At 45.3% G+C, this 26,615-nt stretch overlaps 6 protein-coding genes across 7 annotated transcripts; 3 read left to right on the top strand and 3 right to left on the bottom strand.

The window, feature by feature from the left end:
• Positions 1-457: 457 nt before the first annotated feature.
• Positions 458-3,621, top strand: LOC128722832 (ubiquitin-conjugating enzyme E2 C). The gene is made up of 2 exons (XM_053816514.1): positions 458-1,098; positions 1,935-3,621. The coding sequence occupies exons 1-2, from the start codon at positions 998-1,000 to the stop codon at positions 2,362-2,364; spliced, it is 531 nt and encodes a 176-aa protein (XP_053672489.1). The 5' UTR covers positions 458-997; the 3' UTR covers positions 2,365-3,621.
• Positions 3,622-3,983: 362 nt separating this feature from the next.
• LOC128725462 (EARP-interacting protein homolog) lies at positions 3,984-5,612 on the top strand. The gene is made up of 3 exons (XM_053819210.1): positions 3,984-4,025; positions 4,111-4,667; positions 4,759-5,612. The coding sequence occupies exons 1-3, from the start codon at positions 3,984-3,986 to the stop codon at positions 5,279-5,281; spliced, it is 1,122 nt and encodes a 373-aa protein (XP_053675185.1). The 3' UTR covers positions 5,282-5,612.
• Positions 5,613-5,752: 140 nt separating this feature from the next.
• LOC128725281 (splicing factor 3B subunit 2) lies at positions 5,753-8,536 on the bottom strand. 2 transcript variants are annotated; one of them, XM_053819013.1, is made up of 2 exons: positions 7,887-8,426; positions 5,753-7,697 (listed from the first exon to the last, which is right to left on the bottom strand). In XM_053819013.1, exons 1-2 carry the CDS (start codon positions 8,423-8,425, stop codon positions 5,879-5,881), a joined length of 2,358 nt encoding a protein of 785 aa, XP_053674988.1. In that variant the 5' UTR covers position 8,426; the 3' UTR covers positions 5,753-5,878. The 2 variants fall into 2 exon arrangements, with proteins under 2 accessions (XP_053674988.1, XP_053674987.1); XM_053819012.1 differs by having other exon boundaries at positions 5,753-8,536.
• Positions 8,537-10,030: 1,494 nt separating this feature from the next.
• Positions 10,031-11,350, top strand: LOC128724911 (innexin inx4-like). Its single transcript, XM_053818631.1, has 3 exons — positions 10,031-10,280; positions 10,375-10,566; positions 10,635-11,350. The coding sequence occupies exons 1-3, from the start codon at positions 10,031-10,033 to the stop codon at positions 11,348-11,350; spliced, it is 1,158 nt and encodes a 385-aa protein (XP_053674606.1).
• A 561-nt stretch (positions 11,351-11,911) lies between these two features.
• LOC128725701 (uncharacterized) lies at positions 11,912-14,375 on the bottom strand. The gene is made up of 2 exons (XM_053819466.1): positions 13,298-14,375; positions 11,912-13,207 (listed from the first exon to the last, which is right to left on the bottom strand). Exons 1-2 carry the CDS (start codon positions 14,373-14,375, stop codon positions 12,075-12,077), a joined length of 2,211 nt encoding a protein of 736 aa, XP_053675441.1. The 3' UTR covers positions 11,912-12,074.
• A 6,541-nt stretch (positions 14,376-20,916) lies between these two features.
• Positions 20,917-22,941, bottom strand: LOC128726377 (uncharacterized). The gene is made up of 2 exons (XM_053820181.1): positions 22,670-22,941; positions 20,917-21,811 (listed from the first exon to the last, which is right to left on the bottom strand). The coding sequence occupies exons 1-2, from the start codon at positions 22,939-22,941 to the stop codon at positions 20,917-20,919; spliced, it is 1,167 nt and encodes a 388-aa protein (XP_053676156.1).
• Positions 22,942-26,615: the final 3,674 nt, after the last annotated feature.

Below are 26,615 nucleotides of genomic sequence, written 5' to 3'. Positions count from 1 at the left end.
TTGATATTTACACAAAATTATTAAAAACATACAATTGTTTTGATGTTGTGCATTGCAAAATTGCTGACTTATGTCAATGCTGTCACGTTTGACATTTTGTAAGGCGTTGTTCCTAAAGCCAATTTAAAAATCCAAAAACCCTAACGGCTGCAGCTGAAATGTCTGTCTTATACTCTGCTACGTTTTTAGTCATTAGGTACAAATGTAGCAAAAATCAATGCAAAACACAAACCTATTTAGTATCAATGATTCGTAAAATTGTTAGATAGGCGCTATTATCTTTGTTTAACATTACTTTTTTCCAAACGAACTCAGCTGAATCTCTGAACCATTGGGTACAAATACGAAGACTAGCGCCATCAGTGAGCATCATTCGAAGGAAATCATTAAATGCCAGACTCTATCAGCAGACAGAAACAGCAGTAAACGCAGTACTAGCAGCAGGGAAAAACTTCATTGTCGTGAGCATTTCGTCGACCAAAGTGAGTTTTTCATTTACTGAGCGTTGGCAGGACGCTAGCTGCGACGAAAAGTTATCTTTTCTCAAAGTCGAGAACAGCATCCAGCAAAATTCAACCCACCTTCCAGCTGTAGTAGCGACTTAGCGTGTCAGTCGCGTTCGCCATTGGTATCGAGGCAGTGCGCGTTCCTAGTTTCGCTAAATTGCGGATCGTGAAGTCCAAGCGTCGAAGCGGGCTGTTGAAACGCCAAACCCCCATAACAGTGGCATCCACATTGCAGTTGCGTTTGTGTGAAATAAGATTTCAAACGAAAGTGCATCACTAGGGGAGCAGAACGTCTGTATCAGCATAATTATCGCGCGTTTGACACGGTCTGTACGGAAGAGGAGGCAGCTGGAGCGAAACGGGGCAAACGCGAGCAGTGCTTCTATTCACGATTGTGTGCACCAGTGTGTGAGAGGAAGGTAGCTTCGTGGCGACGGGTACAGGTAAAAGAGACGAAGAAAAGCGTCAGTAGAGATCGAAAAGCAGCGAGAATGGCCCAAAACATCAATCCAGAGCGCGCACAGTCTTCGAATCCATCGAAACAAAACGACGAAACCCTGATAAACAACAATAATCATGCCGTTAGCAAAAGGTAAGTGCAACAGAGTGTGGTCGAATGTAATTGGCAGAATCTCTTGCCCTTCGCTCGACAGCGCTGTTCTTGGTCATTGTTGCTTGAGCTCCAACGCATTTGGTGTGGATGGCGATGATCTGATTGCATTAAAAGTTTATTGCTATTCCATTGCATCGGATGTGAATGTCAGATGGCGAATCGCCTCCGACACCCGGGTGTCTTTGATCAACTCCCTCCATTTTCCTGTTACTGCAAGATTGTGCTGGTTATTAGGATACACGTGAAGCGTATATTTGCTGCTAATAAACCGTGAAATAGTAACGACGATGAATGTTTTATACTCAGACTCGTATCGAGATTAATTCCTTCTTCCGTCGTTCCCTTTCTCGTTTGCAACGCGAAGGGTGATGTGTGTGGAGCAGTTGTGTTAGCTGGGGAGCGGGAGAGGGAAGCTCTGTCTGTCATGGCGTTACGCGTCTCGCATTCTTGTAACTGTTTTTAAAAATGGTAACGGTTTCTCGCCTCCTCCTACATTTTGTAAGCAAAGCTTGTTTTCTTGATTCTTAGAACTTTTATGACGTGGTTGATCTACAATAACACAAACTTAATAACATGAATCATAAAAATTGCCTACTTAAATGAATCGATTTATCCTAAGCTAATATTAAAATCATTATTATGATTTTAAGCACATACCATTGAGTTCATTGACCTTTTTGCCTCTCTAGTGTTCTAGTTTAAAGATGTCGTTTCAACACCCCGATTACTTTGATGTCTGAATTACGGAGTTATTACTAGCCGGAAAATACTGCAAAGTATAATATTTATTAAGCAGATTTTTTTATCACTTTCAGACTTCAAAAAGAGCTGATGGCGTTGATGTTGTCCTCTGAAAAATCGATATCTGCCTTTCCGGAGGGTGAAAACTTCTTCAAGTGGATCGGTACGATCAGCGGTCCGGATGATACCGTGTACAAGGGACAGAAATACAAGCTACTGTTGGAGTTTCCTAACTCGTACCCGTACTCAGCGCCGAACGTAAAGTTCATCACACCCTGCTTTCACCCGAATGTCGACCTAACCGGCTCGATCTGCCTTGACATCCTGAAGGACAAGTGGTCGGCACTGTACGATGTGCGAACGATCCTTCTCTCAATTCAATCCCTACTCGGCGAGCCGAACAACGATAGCCCGCTGAATTCGCAGGCCTCCCAGTTGTGGCCCAATCAGGTCGAGTACAAAAAGTATCTGGACGATTTCTATGAAAAAAATAAGGATACCTAAGATGGTGTCCTGTCCGCTACCCTTCCGAACCTTTCAAACCCTTGATCCTTCACCCATCCTTTATTAGTAGAACAATTTAATGATAGAAGCCAGTCAGTCCGTCAATCGTGGAGAATCAGTCAGGCAAAGCAGATGGGCAGTGGGTGTTGTTTCGAGTTGATTTGCTTGCTTTCTTTCGTATCTTGTTTCGTATCTCCTCACCAAATTACAAAGATTGCCTCAGTTTTTGTATTCCCTCAACGGTGCAATCCCTTGCGTTGATGAACGTGTTTGTAAACGAAGGATTGAAACCTATATGGACAAAAGGGGTGAGAAATAAAATTGTACAAATAGTAGGAATGGAATGGGAAGCTTTAGTACGAAAATAATACAAGGTTAGAGGGTTTACCCATTGACATAATCGAATCTATATATGTACATGAATGTGTGTCGTTTTTTATATTTTATATTTAATATTCGTTCTCTTATTGTTCTTTAAATTTTGATCTTTACATTTATGTGTTGGCACACAAAACAAAACAACGGATTAAAAATAATCTTTTCCCAAAGAGAAATTTGGAACAAGCCATTTTTTTGACATCCAAATTGCGAAGCCTCGCAAGCTGAAATCCACATTCCAGGCATACAAAAAGAGATCGAGATCCAAGTTTAAATTAAACTCTCAACACCCGGCCCCACTGCTGGGAGGAAAATGATTTTTATTTATAGTTAGCCCTTTTGCTTTTGTTGTGCGACTAAAGGTACGATTTGATAAATGACTTAAATTTCGCTAGTAAACACTAACAGAAAAGAATAATGGAATATAATGTGTGACGAATTTTAGAAATGCTTATGTTTCGTAATTAACTATGATTCAGCCAACTATGCTTTTCTGAGGACCGGAATTGGTCACGTAACTCTTTGGATTCCAGTTTGAAAATAGCATTCTTTGGTGGTCACGCTTCCACCAGATGGTAAGAAACTTTAGATGCACTATCTGCAGTATGTACTACAAAAAACTTCAGCATAAGCAGAATAGGAACACAAATAAAAATTCAGTTTTGATTTACACGAACCAATGAGCATGGAAGATTTTGAAAATATGATCACTAACTCACAAGGTGTCTCACATCGTAATCTCGGTTAGAATGTGTGAAGACAAAACAAAAAGCTCACTTTGCTTGGGGGTTTGAAGGGAAAGACTTTATGTATTTATTTATAATTTTGTGCGCAGTAGAAACGAAAATGAATCTATCGTTAAAAACAGCAACAACAAAATCAAAACATATGTTGTTCTTATTTATTGATTACAAAAGGTGTTCGGCGTTCTATTTCTATCGTCCAAAAAGTATTTTCAACACTCTACAAACGGTAAGCATGCTGTCTTAAAGGTTTGCGGGTATACGTATAGGTTACAAAACGAAAACATTTTTCATACATCTGTTACCCGAATTAAAAAGCTTTTCACAGTACCTTATGTTCTGTATATTGTGCATAATTTTGCTAGACAAGCAACATGTGGCCCTCTCGAAATTTTCTGTTCAGATGCAACATTTGAAATATATTCACCATCGTGACGTCATTGTTGTAAACATTCAACATACAGCTGTCAAACGTTCAAATCCCAAAACAAATTCCCCATGGAAGAAAACAATTCGCTCGTCTACGGACTGGAGTTTCAGGTAAATTAAATAAAGTAAAAAAGTTCGAGAACTAATGTAACTAGCTGCTAATGGTGCGCTTTAATATTCCGTGCTTTGGCTACAGGCGAGAGCTCTTGCATCGCAACAAGCAGAAAGCAACGATGTGCGATTTTTCGTTGCCACGCAAAGCCTCAAACCTAACAACCAGCTGCATGTAGTGGATCTGACCGAAGACAGCTCTGCGTTGCAGTCACGCATCTTTTCCCATCCACTTGGGGAAGTATGGAGACTAAGTGCAAGTGCACACGATCCGCTCCTACTGGCCAGCTGTTACAGCCTGCTAAAAGGAACGCAGGTCATAATGCAGACGGCGCTCTTGACGCTTCCGGAATCGCTCGATTCGAAGGACGGTGACCAGGAGTTCCTTACGTTCCAGAACGTGGAAGTCCTCGGGACCGAGGGCTTCGGGACGGAAATTCGTACTACCGAATTCCACCCAACTGACAGCAATCAGCTTGCGTGCGTAGTGGATGGAAAGGTCGTACTTTTTAATCGAACCGAATCGGCCACGCGCGTAGTCGCTGAAATAACTGCTAAAAACGTGCCCAAATTCACAACCGGCCGCTGGTCACACTTCCACCAAGGAAACCAGTTTATAACCCTTCATGACTGTAGCGTAAGGTAGGGCCAATCATTTTTGCCATCGTCACGACAACCAAGGTAATGTATATTTGTTCGGTATACACTAAAACGAAAAAAAAATTTTACGCAGATCGTACGATGTGCGAGATCCGAACCACGTGGTATGGAGTATCGATGAGGCGCACAGCCAACTAGTGCGAGATCTGGATTGCAATCCAAACAAGCAGTGCCATATCGTAACCGGCGGTGATGATGGCTTGCTGAAGGTATGGGATTTTCGTAACACGAAAGAGCACGTATTTGCACGTAGCGATCACCATCACTGGATATGGAGCGTGCGGTTCAACACCTATCACGACCAGCTCATTCTATCTAGTGGCAGCGATGGGAAGGTGTTGTTAACCTGTGCCGGCAGCGTCAGTTCCGAGGCACCGGAAGCTGGCACTGGCGACACGGCCGAACCGATCATCGGGGGCGAAACGAGGGAGCATCTGGCGGATGGATTGCTGCAGACGTTCGATCAGCACGAGGATTCGGTTTACGGTGTCGAATGGAGCACGGCCGATCCATGGATGTTCGCATCCCTGAGCTACGACGGTCGGATGATAATCTCGAAGGTCCCGAAACAGTACAAATATCAGATACTGTTGTAAGCAGATAGACGCATGCGACTAAAGGCCACTATGAATCATTCCCTAATTTATTGCCATTGTACGATGGCATTCAGAGAGCAAAGTCACAAGATATTGGAATAAAACGCTCTATATCAATCTCCCGATTGCGTTGCACGTGACGTCACTATTTCATCCTCCTGCAGGTCTTGTCATCGTACTTTAAACTATTGTGTTAGTATCGAGCAGGTGAAACTGTGAAACATCTTCCTTTTTTGGAATGAATTTGATATCCTCGTGAGACGCACTAACTACCGATTAGTTTCCCGCTTTCTCATTGCCAGATTGTGGACATTGAAAGTTAAATAAAAACTCTAGCTACTTGTCTCACGTAGGGGCCTCGCTTTTATTGGAGACCCCATTAGAAGGGAATATTGTTATTTATTACTAGCTTAAGATTTCATTTTTCTTCACGACAATCAGAAAACCGCCTTTCGGGCCGCAAAAAGAACGACATCCACACGTACACGGCGTTGTGAGAGAGGATGTGATCCGCGCAAGGGTACGTGCACACGGGAACAGAAGAGAATAGGTAAGGTAAGGAAGATGGTAATTGATGATATCTGGTTCACAACTGCACTAGAACTTAAACTCCTTGTACTTCTTCGACTGCTTGTTCGTCGTATCGGTTTGCTGCCGTTTCCGTTTCGACTTTTGCCGGGCCACGTGCTCCGCCAGCATGTCCGACAGGTCCTCCTTCTGCAGGTGACTCTGCTGTTCGCGCATCTGCTGCTCGTACCGCTGGGCCATAGCCTCGTTGTCCATATCGAGCTCGGATGGATCAAGTGCCAGCTCAACCATGCCTTCACGATCCACCGGACCACCGCCACCGCGACCGGCTCCTCGTCCGCCGGCACTAGCCGCTGCGCCACCCGCTCCTGCACCACCACCGGCGGCCGAAATATCGTACACGTGCGTGGAAGCCATCATGGCCGTGCCGATGCGTTCGTTTCGTTTCTCCGGTAGCACGTGATACAGCACAGGTGTCTCGTTGTCCTCCATTTCGCTCTCGATCTTCTTCTTGCGCAGCTCGATCGTGTCCGGTGTTTCCATGCCAGCCGGCACACCGCTCGTCAGCCCAGACGGCGTCACCAGTCCCTCGGCCGGGGTTATAAGACCACTTTCGTCCGGCTGAGCCAACAAGTCCTCGCCTTCGTCCTCCTCCTCCTCGGATGATTCCTCCGACTCCGACTCCAGCTCGCCCCACACAGTCCGATCAATCTCTTCCTCTCCCAGGCCACCCTCTCCATCCATGCCCGCAACACCAAACACATCACCGTACAGGGGCTTGCCACTTTCGTCGACCGGAGGCTTACCCCAGCCACCGGCATGGTATCCGAACGAGCACCCCTCCGGGATGGGGGCATTCAGCCCCGGTATCTTAAGGTTCGGGTAGCTCGGTGGTGGCCCGTATCGCTGCTGCGCGATTAGCCACGGTGGTGGAATCTTGTGGCAAGCCGGACCGATCGGCATTCCGAGCGCTATGCGCAGCTCCTCCGAGAGGTCGCCAGGTTTTTTCTCCTTCAGACGCGTCTCGAACTCTTTACCCTCGTAGTACAGATCGCCGTGGATCGTCATGCGAGGCTTCGTCTGCCACTTGAAGAACGCATCGTGCAGCTTCTGGTAGTCGATGTCGATCTTACCCATCTTTGGCCGGGCGCGTTCGCGCATTTTCGCCTTGAGCGTCTTTGCTTCGTCCTTCTCCTGAAGCGAGGCACGCATCTCCATGATGCCCGTCTTCTTGATGAACGCCGGCAGATCGAACGGCGGTTTCTCGATACCGCGCTTGCCCTGGAGGTACTTGCGTTTGAAGCACCAGTGCCGTGGCACTTGGACCGTGTTTCGGTGGCTCTTCAGCTGCACCAGCAGCTTGGGATCGCGCGCCGTTACGTCGTGCATTTCCACCACATCTGGCCGAGTTACCAGCTGCTTCAGTTCTGCCACACTCAGCCGGTTCAATTTCTTCAGCTTCCGCTTAGAGATCTTCTCTTTGTCATCCTTTTCATCGTGGTCTCCCAAATCGTCGTCATCTTCTTCCATGCCATCATCCATCTTTTTTGTCTCCGCAATCAACTTTTCCTTGTCCGCTTCCTCGGCACTTTTCATCGTTTCCTTGGATTTGGTATCCAGTTTGAAGATCTCAAACACACGATAGAATTGGCGATACATTGGCCCGAGATCGGCAATGGTCACTTTCTCCGGCACGTACTCGATCTCCACATCCTGCAGGATGTCATTTTCGATAACGTCCTTGCCTCCAATCCGCTGCTCGTTGCCGATTGATTTTGTCGGTTTCGATTTAACTGTCCGTTCGTTCTCATCACTGCCCGTCCGATCCGCCGCTTCGTCGTCATCATCCTGTTGACCATTTGCCCGTTGGCCATTTTCTGCACCTTCCGTCTCTTCCACATTGCCGTTATTCAGTTCCTCGCCGTTGAGTTCTTTTTCCGTTCCCTCGATTCCCTTGCCTTCGTCCTCCACGTTCTCTTTCGAGGTGTTTTCCTCGTCCAACAGTGCTTCCGGTTCGTGATTCTTCGAATGTGCCGGTTTATGTTTCGAAATCTGCGCTTTGTACTGCTTCTCAGATTGCGGCTGCTTCTGTTGCTGTTGTAGGCGCTGCTCGTGCGCTTTTTGCATCTGCTCTCGGCGTGCCTTTCGATTTTCCTTCTTTCGTTTTTTCTTGCGCTTGTTTTTGTCCTGCTTTCCTTCCACTCGGTTCTGTCCTTGATCCGAAAATGCTCCGTGTAGGGATGAGTCTTCCCCTTCGCCGTCAACCGCACTCGGTTCAATTGCGTTCTCATCGTCTGAATCGTTCACGCCGTCCGTTTCCAAGTACGCCCCTGACAAAACGGCTCCCACAGTCGCTCCCGTTGATTCCTCGTCATCCAACTCCTGGGCACGGATGGTTTTCAGAGCCAGTACGTCCTCCAGTGCTTTCGGCAGCACTAACTCGGATGTTTTTTTTGCACTCTCATCTGGACTGTCCACTTTGAATGACGCTGGCGGAGATGCCATTTCTCGTGGCTCATCTTCTTCGTCCTCCGCTTCGTCCTGCTCCGGCTCGTCCATAACGGCAAGGTCCGTTTGTTCAATGTTATTGTGTTCTTCCTCCATCATTGGTACCATCTGGACTGGCCACGCACCTCCATCCACCATTTCAACCGGAATACCGCCCATGAGCATCTCCGACGGAGGCAACAAAGTGCCATTGGTTTGTTGCTGAAATGATACAAACATGTTGTGTGAACAAAATTAATTCCGCACAGACAAAGAGTGTTGTTCCCGGCGAAGTGTCGTACCTCGGGATCACTGTCCATTGCTGGAAACGGACCCGCTAGTTGAATACAGGAAAACGGAAAACTCCTCTTGCTAAGAGTCTGCAGCAATAGTCGGGAATGTTTAATGTTTCACCACCGATACCACCTGCTTCTTCTTTTTCTTATCGTTATTACTTTCTGTGATGCCGTACTCACAGACCTTTCCGTTAGCACAACTGAGTGAGGCCGGCCCCTGTTCTATAATCTTCTTTAGTTTTTATGGGTATTAACTCACAAATTCACCAACAATCTGTTAACAATTCGGCTTTTTGTACTAGTTTCCGAGCCAAAACTTTTAGCTTTTACATACAGAAGTGTGTTTTGACATTTGACGAATGTGACATTTAGCAAAGGAATTGAAAAAGATCAGTTTATGCTGTAACAACTGTGAGTAACGTAAAAGTATGTATTGAGGCGATAACCACAAGAACCAAGACTTGAAATGTTAGCCATGAGGGTTAATTTTCAAGATAACGATATTATATTAAGGAAAATATAAATTTAGTGCTCTGCGGACCGATACATTATATTAAGTCTATGCAATGAAGTCCCTTTAGAAACGTCCGAGAATTATTGTGCTTTCTCTCTCTTTCTCAGTTATCTCGCTCAAAAGAACGATGCAGCTTCGGGGTTTGAAAACCCCGCGATTTATGAACAGTGCTGCCCTCTTCCGCGTGGGGACTGTGCCGTTTGAAAAAGAGAATATAAATTCGCAGAATCAGCGCTTTTATTTTCGTTTATATTTTTTGTATAAGCCCATTCAATGTATAATGCGTAATTCTAAAACATAATTAATACAGATAAGAGTATAAAATATTGAATAAGAACGAACTTCAGTTCGATATTTTGAGATGATAAATACATGCTTCTTAGAGCAATTGTTGTAGAGGTTGCATCGAATACATGAAACAAATAACAAGTTACACATTCATAAGTTATTTGATCTTTTACATTAGCTAAAATGCTTTCTTGAACTATCTCATTTATCATGAAGTATCAAACACCTTGGGATTGTGGATGTAAAAAAGAGGATGTACTATGGATGTCTCTTAAACTACAGGATCAACGCAAATGATTAGTAATCAGATTTATTGTTTGCTTCTGTAAATATAGTTCGACGATAAAAGCGGTGATATTACAGGAATTTCCTTATTTTTTTTTTCAAATGTCGTCAAAGCAGGCAGTCTGTATACATCGTTTTCTTTTGTTGGATACCGTATCGTGGTGTGCGAGTTGACAATCGAACGTGTTCCTGCTCAGCAACGTACCGCCATTTTCCAATCGTTTCTGGAACGAAACAGTTACTTTTCAGTGCAACTTACGATTGTCGCTGGTCAATCATTTCGGTAGATTAAAGTGCGCAATAAACTGGCAGCTGTGATCCGCCCAGCATAAGCCCCGAAAATCTGTGACCATGCTCGAGTTTGTACGACCGTTGCAAAATATTCTGCGCATAAAACCGGTCAATTCCACCGACCTCGTATGGCGGCTGCACTGCCGGGTGACGGTGTGCCTTTTGCTATTTGCAACGCTGCTACTATCGGCCCGCCAATATTTCGGTAATCCGATCGACTGCGTCACCGGACCAGGCGTTGTTTCCGGTTCCACTATGAACGATTTTTGCTGGATCATGGGCACGTACATCAGCAGCGACCCAAATTTTGGTAAAGAGTCGATCCTTGCAATATAGCCGATTGATGTTTCGTTGGCTGCATTTTAAATGTAAGGTTATGTTTCTCTTCTTGGATTCTATTTCAGTGCTAGAAAGTACGGATTTGGTGAAGATAAACGCCAAAATTGGTCATATTCCGGAAAGCGAGCGGTCGTATCAGAAGTACTACCAGTGGGTCGTATTCATATTAGCGCTCCAGGCATGCCTGTTCACATTGCCCAACATCTTGTGGAAGGCTTGGGAAGGCGGACGTTTGCAGGCGCTTTGCGATGGATTGAGTATGAGCCAAAATCGTGCGTGTCTGGTTGAACAAAAGTTTAATTCATTTCATCTGTACCTTCGCTAGCAACACCGATCGTTCCGGAACAATGGAATCAGTCGCGGAAGAAGGATCTAGTCGCTTATTTGGTGGCAGAGTGCCCGCAACTCTATCGCACCTATCTGATGCGTTATTGCTTCTGCATGGTTCTCAACTTCGGAAACGTTGTACTGAACATTTTCCTGCTGAACACGATCTTTTCGGGCTTCTGGATGAATTACCATCCCGCCGTCAAGGCTTTGCTGTCGTTCGATTTTCCCTCATGGAACCGCTACAACTCGCAAGTTTTTCCAAAGCTCGCCAAGTGTGACTTCCATTTTGTGGGACCGAGTGGCTCGAAACAAAACCGTGACGGCCTTTGTCTACTTCCGCTGAACGTAGTGAACGAGAAAATATTTGCCTTTATCTGGCTCTGGTTCCTAGCCCTGATGGTGTTGTCCGCATTGAATCTACTATACTGGATAGTGCTGCTGTGCAGCAAGAATTTTCGCATTTGGGTTCTTACGTCACAGGTACAACCGATGCGTTCTACGGATGTGACATGGGCGCTGAAGGATCGCGGCATCGGTAAATGGTTCCTGTTGCTGCAGCTTTGCCGAAACCTGAACCCCATCGCTGGTCGGGAGCTGCTGATGAGTATGGCAAAGACAAGAAAAAATAATCGCAAAGCGTTTCGCATGGCAAAGGGAGACGAAGCGGACTTCTACGCCGATCCGGATGCTCTCAATGAGGTGGATGTTTAGGAAACAAAAGTGTCTCGCTGCTCCGTATCTGCATATAGCGTAACGGATCAAACTAATTACGACCGAGCCAAGGGCGGGAAATCGAGCTGCGAATAAGCTGAAACGAATGCATTCCAGTTTGATCTCAAGTACTACCTCATTTCTGGGGTGGGCGATTTTGTTGCCGTTGATGTGCTAAATCGTGAATGTCCTTTATTCTTTTCTATAATTCATTTGTCATATATTATTCCCTAGTACGATGTAATTAAATCGTATCATGTAGCATTAGTAGTCTGATTGATCGATTGACCGTTAAGTGCCTTTTCATGCAAAACAAAGGAAGAAATGTTGCATTATTTATATAACACAATAGCGCGCTCGTGATTTTACGCGAAAGATCGAAACTGCGCCATCGAAATATTATTACAAGTAGATAGATTTACGGGAATATGAACATTGCCAAGAGCAAATAAATCTGATCGAATATTAAGAACTAAATTAGAACACGAATTCATTTCAATGGTTTTGGTGGGAAACTCATGATTTACCATGGAAAGCATGAGCAGAAAGTGTTGGTTCGTCTTAAAAAAAAACCTTTTTAAAGTTTATTCGATAACTGTAACAGTTGAAGTTTAATTCAAATTTCTTTTACTCTAGGAGAAACAAATTCAACGAAATATTAATTCAAAACATACGGAAAATCGTAACACAAGTATCCCAGCGCCGCTTTCACCTAATCTGCAAATCACCCGTTCGTTAGCTTTTTCGTTTGCAGCATAACGACACCGATGCGATTGCCGGTGCTTTGTTTCGTTCCCTCCGCACCAACGAGTAACACCACGAGTAACCCATTGATTGATAGTGCATGATGCAGACTCTGCACCCACTCGTTGATCTGTTTGGCGAGGGCAGTTTTATCGCTATTATTATCGCCCTCCGGAGGATCTCTCGGCAGTTTAGCGTAAGCGATATTGAAATCATACTGAAGGCAGTTTTCCGCCGTATTCCGAATTGTTTCATCCAATGAAGTCGTCATACTGTACGAAAGCCAATCCTTTGAAGCAGCAGCCTCCTGTTTGTGCTGCACGGCATCTCCGAAGTAGGCAGCGAAACACTTCAGATCCTCGGCGGCATTCGTGACGATCGCCGAGCGCTTGTTGCGTTTCTTAGCGTGCGAGAATAAAGTCGTCGTAATATTTCTAGCTTTGTTAGCATTTCCCACCAATTCGGAGGGTGCGGTTTCTGTTGCTTGTGCGATACCGATCGGGCTGCTGGACAATAAAGCGTGATTATTGCGCCGGTCCTGTAGCCACTGATCGCCGAAATAAATGCTGTGGGTCAGTTTCAGCTTCACCAGCTCAAGACTCGTGACACAGTCCTCGATCGAGTCGTGCCCATCGGTACCGCACTGTATATCCTTGTGGAGAAACTTTTTCGCCAATATGCGCAGTTTCTGCTTGTGAGACTGATTGCCCGAAATGTTGTAAACGATGCTCGTATCAATCACGTACGGGTGCAGCATCTCCATCGCGTCCAGATCACTGTTTAATGAGTGACCAACCAGAATCGCATCAGGAGGGAGCAGCGCGCGTAAATCCCGCTGCACGTCCTTCAGCCGCTTGGTAACGTTCTTAAGCATTTGTTCCGTGATGCCGGAGAACCGAGTGCGATAATCTATGATTTTCTGCAGGGGTTTTACGAGCTCGTTGTACACGATGTTGCCCGCTTCGTTGACGATAGATACACGCGTCAGTACGGATTTGTTACCAGCTATGCCGCACATTTCACAATCCACACCAAACATCGGGGAATGTGGTGTGACCGGTTTGTAATGGTCGCTCGTCGTTAAGTAGTCCTTGTAGCGATTCTGAAGGGTCCCTAATGAGGGAAATAAACACAAAACGATTGTTTAATTGAATTATTCCACCTTGCAAGGCGAATATACACCCTGACGCTAATGGTACTAACCGGCAAGGGGCAGAGGAAATCCTTCGTTGATCATTTGAATCGGCGATAGGAGTAGTAGCGTACGGGGAAATTTATCATTGCCTGGAAGCTTTAGGTCGCTGTAGTCCGGCTGGTTGTCTAGCGATCGCGCTGCGTCTATGTTAGAAAAAATACTCTTCCGTACCAACGTTTGATCTTTGCAGATTTTCATAGCCGCCTCGAGTGAGCCGTACTCGGCCACGAGGATGTCCTTGTGCGTGTCGCTAAGCGGAACGCATGCAATCTCTTCGAATAACTTCACCGATGGGCACACGATCTGGAGTGTGTGCATCGGACCAAAGATGTTCGTCGAGCATGCGGGCATGTGTTCCCGGTAAGTAACGTAATTTTCGCAAGAGAACCCCTCGACGATCAACACAACGGTGTGTGTTAGCTTGGAGATTTTTTCTATGTTAACCCAGCGCGGCGCGGTAGGAGAATCCATTCGCAGCAACGTGTTCATCAGCATCGCTTGGATGTCGTCCAGCAGCAGTGGAATCCGTTCCTCTTGTGGTTTCCGTTCGAGCAGGGCTTTCTGCCCGATCGGTTTCAGCACGATGCGCGGCGTGTAGCGCATAGTTTTTGCTTGATTTACGTAAGCCTTTAAGGTCCGGTATTCTATGTCTGTATCCTGCACGTTACCGTTGTTCCGAGGGATTCCCTCAACACTGGCGTTGCATACGTCTTCTTTCCGCCGCTTTGGTTCCACAACAGGGTTCTCAGCTCCGGTGACGTTCCCCTCTCCAATGTCGAATGCCGTTCGATTGTTGGCAAGAATTTTCTTTAGCTCACCTTTTTCTACCTGACTGTTGTTCGTATCAACTGGAGCGCATTCACTGTTGGCGGATGTTTTGTTACTACCGTGCCTTCCGATGCCTTCTTGTTCGTTTAGTATCATTACCGCCGAGAGCGCCAGTAACTTCCTTTTTTTGCGCTCACGACGTAGTTCCTTTTTGCTTTTCAGCGCAGACCCATCACCACCATAGTCTGGATTTTCGACGTTGTTACCAAGTTCAGCTTTCACGCTGCTTTGTTCCGAGAACTCTGCCTCTTGAATCATCGGACTGCGAAAGGTCCCAATGCGAATGGTGTGTGTAGAGAGAAAGGGAATGGCAAAAAAAAACACAATACATCATCAATGTATAGGCAGCACTATCTGACAGGGTGAGGTAGAAGTTTACTTTAATTATTGCATATTCAGCGTATATTCGAAGGCCATACGAGAACGGTTTGTTTGGAACGCTACTTACGTCGCGCGATGATGTATAAATGACGGATTATTATCGTTATATCGTACCGGCATTCGACTAAGCGGGCACGCTTGCGAAAGGAAGTGCAAGAGAGTGGAAGATGGTTTTATCAAACTCTGGTTTAGCAAAACACACTGTGCAACATGACCCAACGAGGAATAACATCACAAACCGAACAGCAACAGCATGGTTGTTGACATCAGCTTGAGGCAGTTTAGAACCGTTTACAATACACTTGTGAAAAGTTAGACTTGTTGCCAATAGCTCTTTTTAAATCGTGTATTCAATGCCTATTCATTTTATATGAGTAAAATGAAATAATGATATAATACAAATAATATAAATGTACAATTAATAAGTTTAATTTACTCAACATCGCATGTTAATGTTTTCTGTCAATCCGAGTACGGTTACACCGGTCAGATTTTGACGTTTGTAAATTTGAAGTTTCAAAGCATAGCGTTGCGTATGCCTATACAGTTCTGTTACCCGCGTCTGTAAAATTGTAACGAGTTTCTTCACGAACGCGGCAAACGATCTTGCGTTCGATGGACCGGCCAACAGATAGCACAAAAATGCTTGCGGCATACCGCATCATTAATCAACAGCTTGCAAAAAATATGCAGAAACTCAAGGCGGACCTTCACTTGTACGAGGAGCGCTACGTTATGACGAGTGAAATGTTGTTGCAAACGCGGCAAGAAAACAAGGCGCTACGGGACATGGTGAGAAAGCTGAAGGACCAAATTCAAATGGTAACGGAGGTGATGGTGTCGGTACAACAGCAGAGCGCTAAAATGTTCGACATGATCAATCAACCACACGCGTTAGCCGAGAATGTGGCGCAAACCCGTTCGCCCCGAGCTCAGCAGGTGTTCGATCGACTTCGAACGGAAAACCCGCCCTGTGTCGACGAAATGACCATACAGGAGGAAGAGGAGCACGAACCCATTTCAAGGGAAAACATTGGTGAAGAAAATGCGTCGTCTTCCTTCGGGATGAACGAAATGGTCACACAAGAGGAAGAGGAGTTCGTGGCCAATCCGAGGGAAAATACTGATAAAGAAAATGCGTCGGCCTCATTTGGGATAAACGAAATGACCACACAAGAAGAAGAGGCATATGTAGCCAAACCTAGAAAAAATACCGACAAAGAAAATGCGTCGTCGTCTTTTGGGATGGACGAAATGACCACACAAGAGGAGCACCTGCCCAATCTCAAGCAAAACACCGTTGGGCCGACGTCCTTCAGGGTGAACGAAATATCCATACGCCAGGAAGAGGAGCAGCTGCCTAATCCGAAAGAAAACATCGATGAAGAAAATATGTCAACGTCCTTTGAGGTCGGAGCAGATTGCCGGAAAAATGAAACGGGGGTTAACACATCCGCAAATACGGTTTTGAACGACAAATCTCGTGCGATTCATACAAATAATAGCCCCCTGATCCAGCGACTTAAGCGTCGATCAAAAAATACCAGCTTTGATGAGTCCTTCGAAACGATCGATCGCGAACGGGCGTTCAAGATGTCTCGACATAATCATGAACGACGGCGGGCTTATGTAAATCTCTCTACATCTACGGACGCTGTGTCAACTAGCGCCGTTGATTGCTCAGATCAGTTGAGTGCGGCTGAATTGAATCAGGTAACATGTGATAAAGCCGACATGGAAATGGAAAGTAAGTTTACCTAATTATGAGTTAGGCTACCATTGACGGGGAGTAAAGTTTTTATTCTCTGTTACGTAATTGTTTTAGAGCTAGATGGACCTAAGATACAGATGGAAACAATGAAATCTGTGGAAAACAACAGCACGGCAAAGACTGATTTGAACGAAGCTAATAACGTCAGGTGTCCAAACACAGTAGCACCATGTAGAATCTCTAACTTGCCCCTAGCATCCCCCAGCCTAAAGAAAACAGCCTGCGAAACTACAATAACAACGGAGGATCGTACCGAGCAGACAAATCATAAGGAAGGTTTTGCCGGCAACGACAGTTGCATTGATGAGGAGCATACGATGCATTTCAATCCGGCAGATTTTGCCGCTAGCTGCAGTACGCCAGTGGCAGCGAGGAACTCCGAGATGAACTTGTCCAAAGGTCCTCGCGATCGACAACGCCTTGTAGTCGTGCCTTCGAGAAAAATTAAAAGTGAACTAAAGCTACACATTGGCATGCTTCGACCTGTAGTGGTGTTGCAACCGCTTACTATGGAAAACGTTGCAATGTATGAGCAGGGACCGAAAGTTAAAAAACCCAGGGGAAGGCCCGCTGGTATACAGAAGAAGAAGCAAAAATTCGAGAACGATAACAACGATGATTGGACCGTAGGTCGTACTGATCTGGAATCATGTTCGTCCACGGAAAACATTTCGGTAAAATCGAACGAGGGAGTAGTACTGGGTCGTCCGCGAAGAAGAGCCGCTCCGACATCATTACGAGAGATCAGCTTATCTGAAAAGTTACGGCGGCCTTAAAATTTGATCAAGACACAGCACGCCTAATTCTTTTATATTAACTGGCATAATTCGTTTTTTTTTATTCAAGGGTAGATGTAGCAATTATATACGCTATTTATAATGTTATGTAAATTTACCAGAAGCTGAAGCATGCTGAACTAAGGCAATCAGCTGATTTTGGACGTTTGATCCTGATAATAAAACACGTTTCTAATTGACATTTTTTAAAACAGTGGTTCCGTATTTCTTCATCATGGCCTGATGAAGTGTTTTGCGGAAAAAGGCACAAACTAGTTAGCGTACGCTTAATCATCATATTGTCCGTTCATCCCCATATATGCATTTCATTTTTCGTACGCTAAAAGATTGCCGTGCCAAGAATGACGTTTTTTGACGTTTAAAGATTTGAGTTAATCGTTACTTGTGTTATAACAACCATTTTGTGTTCGCTGTGCGAACGATTGTGGCAAATATCTAAAGGAAATCATCGAAAGCCTTTGCTATCGATGGATCTCGAAGCAGATCACGCGAAGGTGCTTGCGGCATACCGCATTATCAACGAACAATTTGCAAAAAATACACAGAAACTTAAGGCGGACCTTCACTTGTACGAGAAACGTTACGTTATGACGAGTGAAATGTTGTTGCAAACGCGACAAGAAAATAAGGCGCTGCGGGACATGGTGCGAAAGTTGAAGGATCAAATTCAAATGGTAACGGGGGTGATGATGTCGATGCAGCAGCAGAGCAGTAAAATGTTCAACATGATCAATCAACCGCACGTGTTAGCCGAGGGTGCGGTGGGAGTTCGTACCCCACAAGCCCAGCAGGTGTTCGATCGACGTCGCGCGGAAAACTCACCTTTTATTGATGAAATGGCCATACAGGAGGAAGAAGAGCGCTGCTCCAAAGAGGCATCAGTGAGAGAAAAATCATCTACATCGTTTGACGTAGATACGGGTAATAGTAAAAGCGGAATGGGAATGGACACATCTGGTAACATAGTTATAAATGAGAAATCATCCGATTGCTGGCGTCTAACAGGGAGTAGTCCCTTGATACAGAGATTTAAGCGTCGATCAAAGAATGCTTGCTTTGACGAGTCCTTCGAAACTGTCGATCATGAGCGACTGATCATGCTGCCTCGCAACAGCCAGGAGCGACGACGTATTTACGCAAATCTGGCAGATGGTACGGAAGAACATCTATTAACTATTCGGCCCGAGTGTTCTGATCGGCTGACTTCGAACATTAGAGATACGGAAATAGATGGTATGTTCAATCGGAGGCTAGATGAATTTTTTCTAATTACTTTTTCATTCTAGAACCAGAGTTTCAGACGCCCATGGAAAATAACGATTCGACAATGAACGATTCAAGCAACGGACTTGACAACACGCAATGTGATCCAGCAGATTCGTACAACCTTGCCAATAATTCCGAAGCTAACAAACTGGTGGTTTCCACAAGAGTACCAACAGGGCAGATAGGTACAGGTGCCAACAAGGGAAGATGCACCGAAACCGACAGCAGTAGTGACGAGGAGCATACTACGCTATTCGATCCTTCGGATTTTATCACAACATGCAGCACTCCGAATAGTTCTAAGATCGCGGCTGCTCGCAATCGGATTTGCCGTGCTGCTACAGTTCCAAGCAAACTGAATATTGACACAGTACTGTATAACCCGCACTTGCGCCCTGTTGTTGTGCTGCATCCCCTCACTATAGACAACTTTAAGACGCATGAGCAAGGAACGAAAACTTCGAAACGTAGAGGAAGGCTCCCTAGCAAAAAACAAAATTGTAAAATCGAGGACGACAGCAGCGGCGAATGGAATACAGGCAGCCGATCCGAGCTGGAACCGAGTTCGTCCACGGAAACCTGCTGTATAAAATTGAACGAGTCGGGTCGTCCGCGGCGTAAGGCCGCTCCGAAAACGTTACGAGAGTCCAGTCTTATTACAAAATTACGACGAGATTAACAATTTAGTTGCATTATGAAAGCTAGTTATTAGTTATGTACCACTAGATTTTGTAGTTTGAAGTCTTTCCGAATTTTCCGCTATTTTGTCACTTTGTTTTCTTATTTCTTTCGCAATATCGTCGGTGAGAAACATAAGAGCAACTTATCATTTGGTTTAAAATTTAATTTATTTATGACACGATTGATGGATAGAAAAAAAATATGGGTATTTGAACATTATTCCCTTGCTTATCTAATTGGCTGACGCGATCGCGTTTGGTCGCCTGAGAAGCTGCTTTCAAATAAAATTAAATAATGGATTCATTCGTTACTGGACAGAGAAGCTGAACGCTTTTTTCGGTATAAAATTTGAAACGTTTACTTAAAAACGGTTCCCTCAGCGCTGCACTATTAGCAGGTATGAAGCTTGTATTTTCTTCGATTCTTTTTAAAAATCACAAAAATCCTTCTTCCACGTTTAGTTTCTCGGAGTTTTACACCAAGTTCACAAGACAACACATTTTTGGGGTGTCCATTTTTGGTCTACTGTTCTAATGAGGACACACAGGTTTCATTACATGAGCTTTGTTAAACTGATTTACGCGGATTTAGCTGCAGCTCCGTTGCCTTGCATGCCCAATGGGTTAATCGATACGTAACGGGATTGTACGGACATTTGTGGTTCAGGTGGTATAGTAAAATCTGCTTGCATTTGCAGCATGTGGCACTGTGTGGTTTCCATGGCACGGAAGCATTTTTCCCGCCGAACTTTGAAGGAACGGAACACAGTTTTGGGTAAGCTTAAAACAGGAATCTTTTGGAACCTTATGGATTGCGGCAGATGTAGCAGCGTTAGGAAAGTGCGCTAAAATCGGCGTGTGATTCACAGTGATGCTATGCTTTCACTATCATGAAGTATTATCTAACGACAAAACGTAACATAATTCACGCCGCATGCAATTCCTTCGCTATATAGATATATTCGAACAGCATGCATACAAATATTTATATATTTTTTAAATATACGTTTATAACAGATCGATACTTATTGAATAGAAGACAACTGCAAACTATAACTACCATTGGCTATGTCTCTGCTGAGGCGGACGATGCGGTAAATAAATTGTACCATCGTATTGCATCGCTAATGCAAATGCATGCTGCACACGATTCACACTTAACACGTTAACCTGAAATGTTCTTGCCCTAGCATTCGCCTGTCTGTTTTGCCTTGATTGTAAGATTTTGAATCTTTCTAGCCAATGTTCTCTCTTTGCCACACGGAATTCGTGCTTTGCTAGCGCTCCTCGGAATGCACAAAAAACTAACGATAGAGATAGATAGATAGTTGCAGCGGTTCAACATAAAACCGCAAGCAAGATGAGCTAACAACGTCCACTGGTCGACACACAGGCAGAAACGGTGGCTGTTTATAACAACGTAACCACAACGGTGACCACCGCGTGCTGCTATGCGTCGCGTGGATATCATTCTTACATTAACAATATTACCGTATAGATGCTACCCTACTCTCGTTTAATTGTTTTGTAACAACACCAAACGGTAACATTGAAGAGGAGAGCGTGTTAACAAAGTAAAAAAAAATCAATAAGAGAAATATGATTGAATTGCAACCAACCGTCGAAGCGTGTCATGGCGCAAGAAAGATCACCGCCGTTGTTATGGAGATTTAGTCTGCATTCTAAAGCGTAACTGCCGCTGTAGGGATGCGAATTCGAAGGTAATGTAGTGCGGAATGTATGCGGGATGATCTGGTTCGGTGGGTCGTTGTGTTGACTTCCCTTGCCACCGTCGGACTCGGGAAGAAGTTGTGATTCCCGATCTACTGTCCACTCGTGGCACATTTCGTGCACACTCACCGCGTTCACACTGGACCTTCTCCTCGTCCCTACAGGCAGCAGCGCTAATCGAAGATGCACGCAAACACGGAGCAGCAGTTCAGGAGGAACCGGTTGCAACAGGACTTCCGCGGGTCACCACTTCGCTCTCGTTCCGCATCGGCAGCTGCCTTTCGCATCCGTTTCGGGTAGTTGCGCGGGTGACTACGGGCACTAAGCTCCACCGGCATCAGTGGGAAGGCTGACCGTACCGTACGGAACCGAGCCATAAGTTCCTGTTGCTCCGGGGCGAGTTGATTCGCCTTTTTCATGCCACCACTGGTCAGGATGTCACCGACGAGCTGCAGTTCGGTAGGATCGAGCAGCTCGATACGTTCGCGGGACACCTCAAATTCACGCCGCGACATTGTGAGGTATCGAGGAGCATAGCAGAGTGCTCCTAGAGCTCGCCGGCGGTTCTCGGGTGTAGGATCCACGTGCTTGCGTTTGCAATCTGCCAGGCTCCAGCGGGCAAGCAGATCGATCAGGGCCATCTCCGAGGATAGCTGAAGCGTGTCTCGCTTCACGATCATCTCTAGTTCCGGAAAGCGCAGCTCCATCATCGCCTCCTGAGCAAATACCTGCTCAGCCTGTGTGTCGATCAGCTGCAGACAGTTGATCAGCAGCGCTGCAAAGTACTCTTCAGGTGTGAGCGGTCCATTGGCCACCACGTGCTGCTTGTGCGCCCTCGGACATTTGGAACGACGCTTTAGCTCTTTTGGGGGTGCCTTTGGTGGAGCGACCGAATTGTAGAACCAAAGCGCCCGGTACACCTCCAACACGTGGTCGAGGTTCAGGTTGAGATCGAGCTCTTTTACGCAGTGGATCTCCAACTGGCGACACTGGTACTGGGTGGAGAGCTCGAGAATCTCGAGCGTGTGCGGCGGTGAGGTGAACTTGATGAAATTGGTCTCGAGGTATCTGAGGTGATTGAAAGAAAACGGTCGTAGAGTGTCAAAAAAGTGCCCATCGATCAATCACTTCACGGCACTGTCGAACACGAAATCCTTCGTTGTCGGCCGTCCGCACACTAATTCGTTCTTGAGACGGCACACGGAAAGCGCCGTGTGCCATTTGCCTTTCGTGTTGTTAGCTTGTGGAAAAGGTTACGAACAACGGTTGCTGCGTTGATAACGCCACCGTTGCAGGCAAGAATAGGCCTATGGACAGTGAATCATAGTTACAAAAAAACATCGAAAGCTACACAACGCATCTGGGGTGAATAGATCCGATTGCACCTTTACTTGAGTCGATAGATGTAACCCTTCCTGTCGCGTTTCTGTCCGTACCAAGCCATATACAGTTGTGATACTGTCCGCTCCATAATGGATCACGGGGAGACTCATTGGCATAATTACAAATGCAGGGCTGTAACCAAGCTTTGAGCACATTTACTGCATCTGTTTGTTGGTGAATAATTTGCTTTATGCAAATCGCAAACTCAATACCAATGCCTTTAGCGGTACAGAATTGATTTACGAAAATATTTACAAGAAAATTTACGACATCCTTCAAAACCCAGGTATGTTTCTTGCTTCCTCTATTGAATGAAATACTAATCCAAACACATTGAGCACTTTGCAATAATACAAAGAAAGCGGGAATGGAGAATATTCACAGCTTCTTGCCGTCACCTTCTCAAGGATGACTAGATTATCACTTGTTATTGTTATTTTTTCAAGGACGACCTGGCCGTATTTAGATTTGTATAATTATTTGTGAGCTGAAAGGTATTTCCTCCCAACAGCCGCTGAGAGCCTTAACTAGATTATCACTTACCGAACGAAGATCTCAAAGTTATCTCGATTCACGTGCAAGACACACTTGCCATCGCTTGACCCGGACAACATCTGCACCAGGGTGGTGTTGGAGTCAAGGATGGCCTTCCGTTCGGCTCGCACGATATAGTTCTCCTTATTGCCAAGTACCAGGAAGTCCACGTACTGACCATCAGCCCTCGCCAGCGTGTCCATCGGTGGTGCAGTCGGAAGAGGTGCCGCCGCTGGAGGCCGGCCTCCATTGGCTTCAGTCGAGTTGAATGGTTGAACCATGTTGGGTACTGTAAAGTGTCGGCAGGATCTTGCAGCAGTAACAATTATTGAACGCCCTTTGCCAGAGTCCTTAAGGTCGCTGCTACGAATTACTTCCGCTTTCCAATGTGGATCTCCTGATGTCCTGCGTGTCCTTTTTCAATCAGTCGAAGTTTCGGTTCCGTACGTGGTGTTGCTCACATTGCGTCCATTTAATTACCCATCGAACAACACGCACGACGCTGATATCGCTATATATTCTGCACGTTGGTGCGTTCGTCGATGAACTAAAGTCACGACTTGCTCTCGATTCTCCACCTAGCTGGCAAATGTTTGGCGTCGCTAAAATAGAAAAGAAAGAAAATCAAATTAAATCAATCGCCCACTAGTGGTAGAAGGGCTAGTTGAGGGTGGAACAAGAAGGGTAGTAAGGCCAAGATCAAAACCCGCGGGCCGGTCATATATGCGGTAACTGATAAGCAGAACCACTGACGTCGTATATGCGTTAGCCACTCGGTTGCGATAAAGAATAGAGACGTTTCCACTACACATACACACACACACACACACACCCTTTAGACATTCGATTTCGGACGTTAGAGCGGTAGGGCATGGTCGCGTGTTGACCGGTTTGCAGCAGTTGCACTTCCTTCGAGTTTCCCTCACTCTGTGATAGTGGGGTGTGCTATTTCTATGAGCCTGTTTTATACGAAACCTCAAGAAGCCTTCTCTCGATGTGTGCATCATTCTGCTGCTGATGATGAATCAGAGTATACGCTATATATAAACGTTCAAACAACCCCCGGAGGTGATCGGGGGCTCATCTGGGTTCTATTTTTTTCTCTATTTATATTGGTTATCAAGTTCTTCCGATCCACGAGTCACGAGACTATTGGAAGCACCACTTCAAAACTTACATTCGCGAGCGTGCGAGTCACAGAATTTGAGGATGATTTCGCAATCTGCGTAAAATTGCTTCTAGTTTAATTTCTTTTTTTTTTTACTTCCTTTAAGGACATTCCACAGTGCACGTGCGAATGGGATGATTCACCCCAATTGCGCCACCACAACACAGTGAGCTACCGATATCGGCCTACTGTGTTGTGGATTTGTAGTGCGATTGGTTAGTCAGTGATTAGTAAGCGTATCGCAAATACCACGCGGGGGAATCAATGTGTAATGCGACATCCATTTGTAAGTTTTACAATCAAATTTTCGTTCTAGCCAATACAAAAAAAAAACTTCACTAGCGAACCGTTTTTCCCGTAAGTTTCCATTACAACCTCGTGGGTGGCTTGCGGTGTACCAACCTACAATCGTCATCTCGTATCGAATTCACCGTCCACCTCCTTTGGGGCTGTTTGCACAAAGATAACCCAAAACTAAATGCTACTCTGCCGTTCGGAGAATAAAATTAAACCTAACGCTCAATTTCATTACCTTCTGCTACCACCCCCCAGGTGCTACCACCACACACCCTACGTTCCTCTGCCGCAAAACGGGCGCCTGGATTTTGATTAGTTTCTTATCTAATGCAAATTGATTGTACAGCGATTGCACGGAACGGGCGATGCATGTGCGCACTCCGATTTCCTTGCTCAACCCGAAGAAGACTGTGCCGCGTGTTTGTTCAAGCGCTTCTATTTGTGCGTTTGTCCCCTTGTAGGTGCCGGCACCAGATGTTGGAGGTTGTAAAAACGCTTGTCCCCACAGCTTCCGCACATCCGGATGGGCGCATGGTGAACCAAGTGTACGACGAGATCGATGCCACTTCTTTGGTGCCACATGGTTTCTAAACATCGAACACCCTGCGGCCAGATTGCGCAGCACGCTTACTGCGTTTATCTGGGTTTGAATCGAAGTTTGAAGATTTGCTCTTGCCTCGCACTGGTTCTGTCCCTGTTAGTCAACTGTTGGTTTTCCTTCGTCGGTATTGTTTGATGGTTCCTTGTTCTTTCGTCGTGTTCAAATAGGGGTTGGAGCTGGTGTTTGACGAAATTTCCACCATATAACGCAAGGGGTGATTGAATCCTTCGCTCATAGAATTATCATCTTGTAGGGCTCTTTTTTAGGAAAATAAATTTGTATCTCTTTGGTTAACGTAGATTGTTGAATGCCTTGATAGCATGGAGCTCACCTCATGCGCAAATCTTGTCAATTTATCGAATGGTTTAACGGTTTGAAAAAAAAACGAATCATGCTGGGCCAAGCAAAATTGGTCGAATTTCGGCAATCAATAAATGGGTAATTAAATTAAGTTAAGGTAAGTCTTGAACTGCTTATCAATCGTGGCCAATCTCCTAAATCTATCTCAACAAGAAAGGGTTTCACTTGACGTGTTGTTAAATGCCAAAACAAAGCTTATCATTTTATTTTTAATCCACGCCGTCGGGTACGAATTTGATTTTGCACAAGACAGATTGATAATAAACCTTATCAAAGGTGTACGCTCTGCTTTACAAGCCTTTTCAAGGTGCCAACAATCTGGTTATTACATCGGACTTATGTAAAAGCACCCTACATGGTCAATATTCAAGCAGCAGTTTTAAATTGTCCAAGGAATGAAGCGTGTTCTAATTTGAGTTAATGCAACATTGAAGTTGAACGATGAATGGATTATAAAATGCTGAGACAAGATCAATATAATAATGCCTAATGATGGGCAGCGTTACCGGAAGCACGTGCGCTATTTGTTAATGCCTCTACGCAGGTCTTAATTCTATCCACTTTCATCACGTACGGTGCGATGTGCTTAAGCTACATCGAATTAGATTTGTCCGCTGACCATCTTGGAGCCCGGAAAGAACACGAAATGGAAAACGTTTTGGGTGGGATCGATGATTCAGAGTGCGCTGTGCAAAAAGAAACTTCCCGCCAAATGCAAATGTTGTACGCATTACGTGATATTAGGTAAATACAAAATTCAATAACAATTATGAAGGTTCCGTTGCTCACCCACACGTTAGAACACCCTGCAGGCAACTTCAAACCGACAAACCAGGCGTGGAGACCACGTGCTAACTGGGTACGTCAACTGTGAAGAGTCTGCCTTTGATTCCTTGACCCCGAACCGAGTGGCAAAAAGTTTAACTTAGTCCACACCGAACAAACGGGCGCAAATGATGTCCACCAGGTTTGTCTCGGTCTGGTTCCGGGACCGTATGAGTATCAGTTGATCGTGAGGTCGTAAATTGTGGGACAACACATTTCGCACTCAGGGGCAATCCGTCACAAGGCACAAATACATTTCCCACTACAATGAGGGTGCGTTGTTCTGCTCGCTACCGATTTAGCCGGTTTATACGAGTTCAAGTTTATTGGGTTTTAATGAGTCTTGTTTGATGGGTTTCGATGGTCGGAAAACGAAGCCAATACGTTCTTCGGCAAAGCAGTAAATAGCGAGCCCAACGGTGCTGGTCTACACGTGGAATAACGCTACTCTCCGCCACTCACAATGCTCTTCATACACAACAGTATAGCAACACGATCAACTTTCGCAGATTTTTGTTCGAATAATGATGATCGTGTTGTGTTAATCAGTTGTAATCCTTTTTGGACGAGCGATTTGAATGCGTTCCCGCGGAAGCCCAAATGGGAGCCAAATTGCAATCATACAACCATTAACGGCATGGTGCCAATTTAACAGCATACGACCAATGATATCGTTAACTACAGGACAAAGTAAACCAACCCAA

This window comes from Anopheles nili, chromosome 3 (assembly GCF_943737925.1).
Source record: "Anopheles nili chromosome 3, idAnoNiliSN_F5_01, whole genome shotgun sequence".
Lineage (NCBI taxonomy): Eukaryota > Metazoa > Arthropoda > Insecta > Diptera > Culicidae > Anopheles > Anopheles nili.
This window is presented reverse-complemented; position numbering and strand designations above follow the sequence as displayed.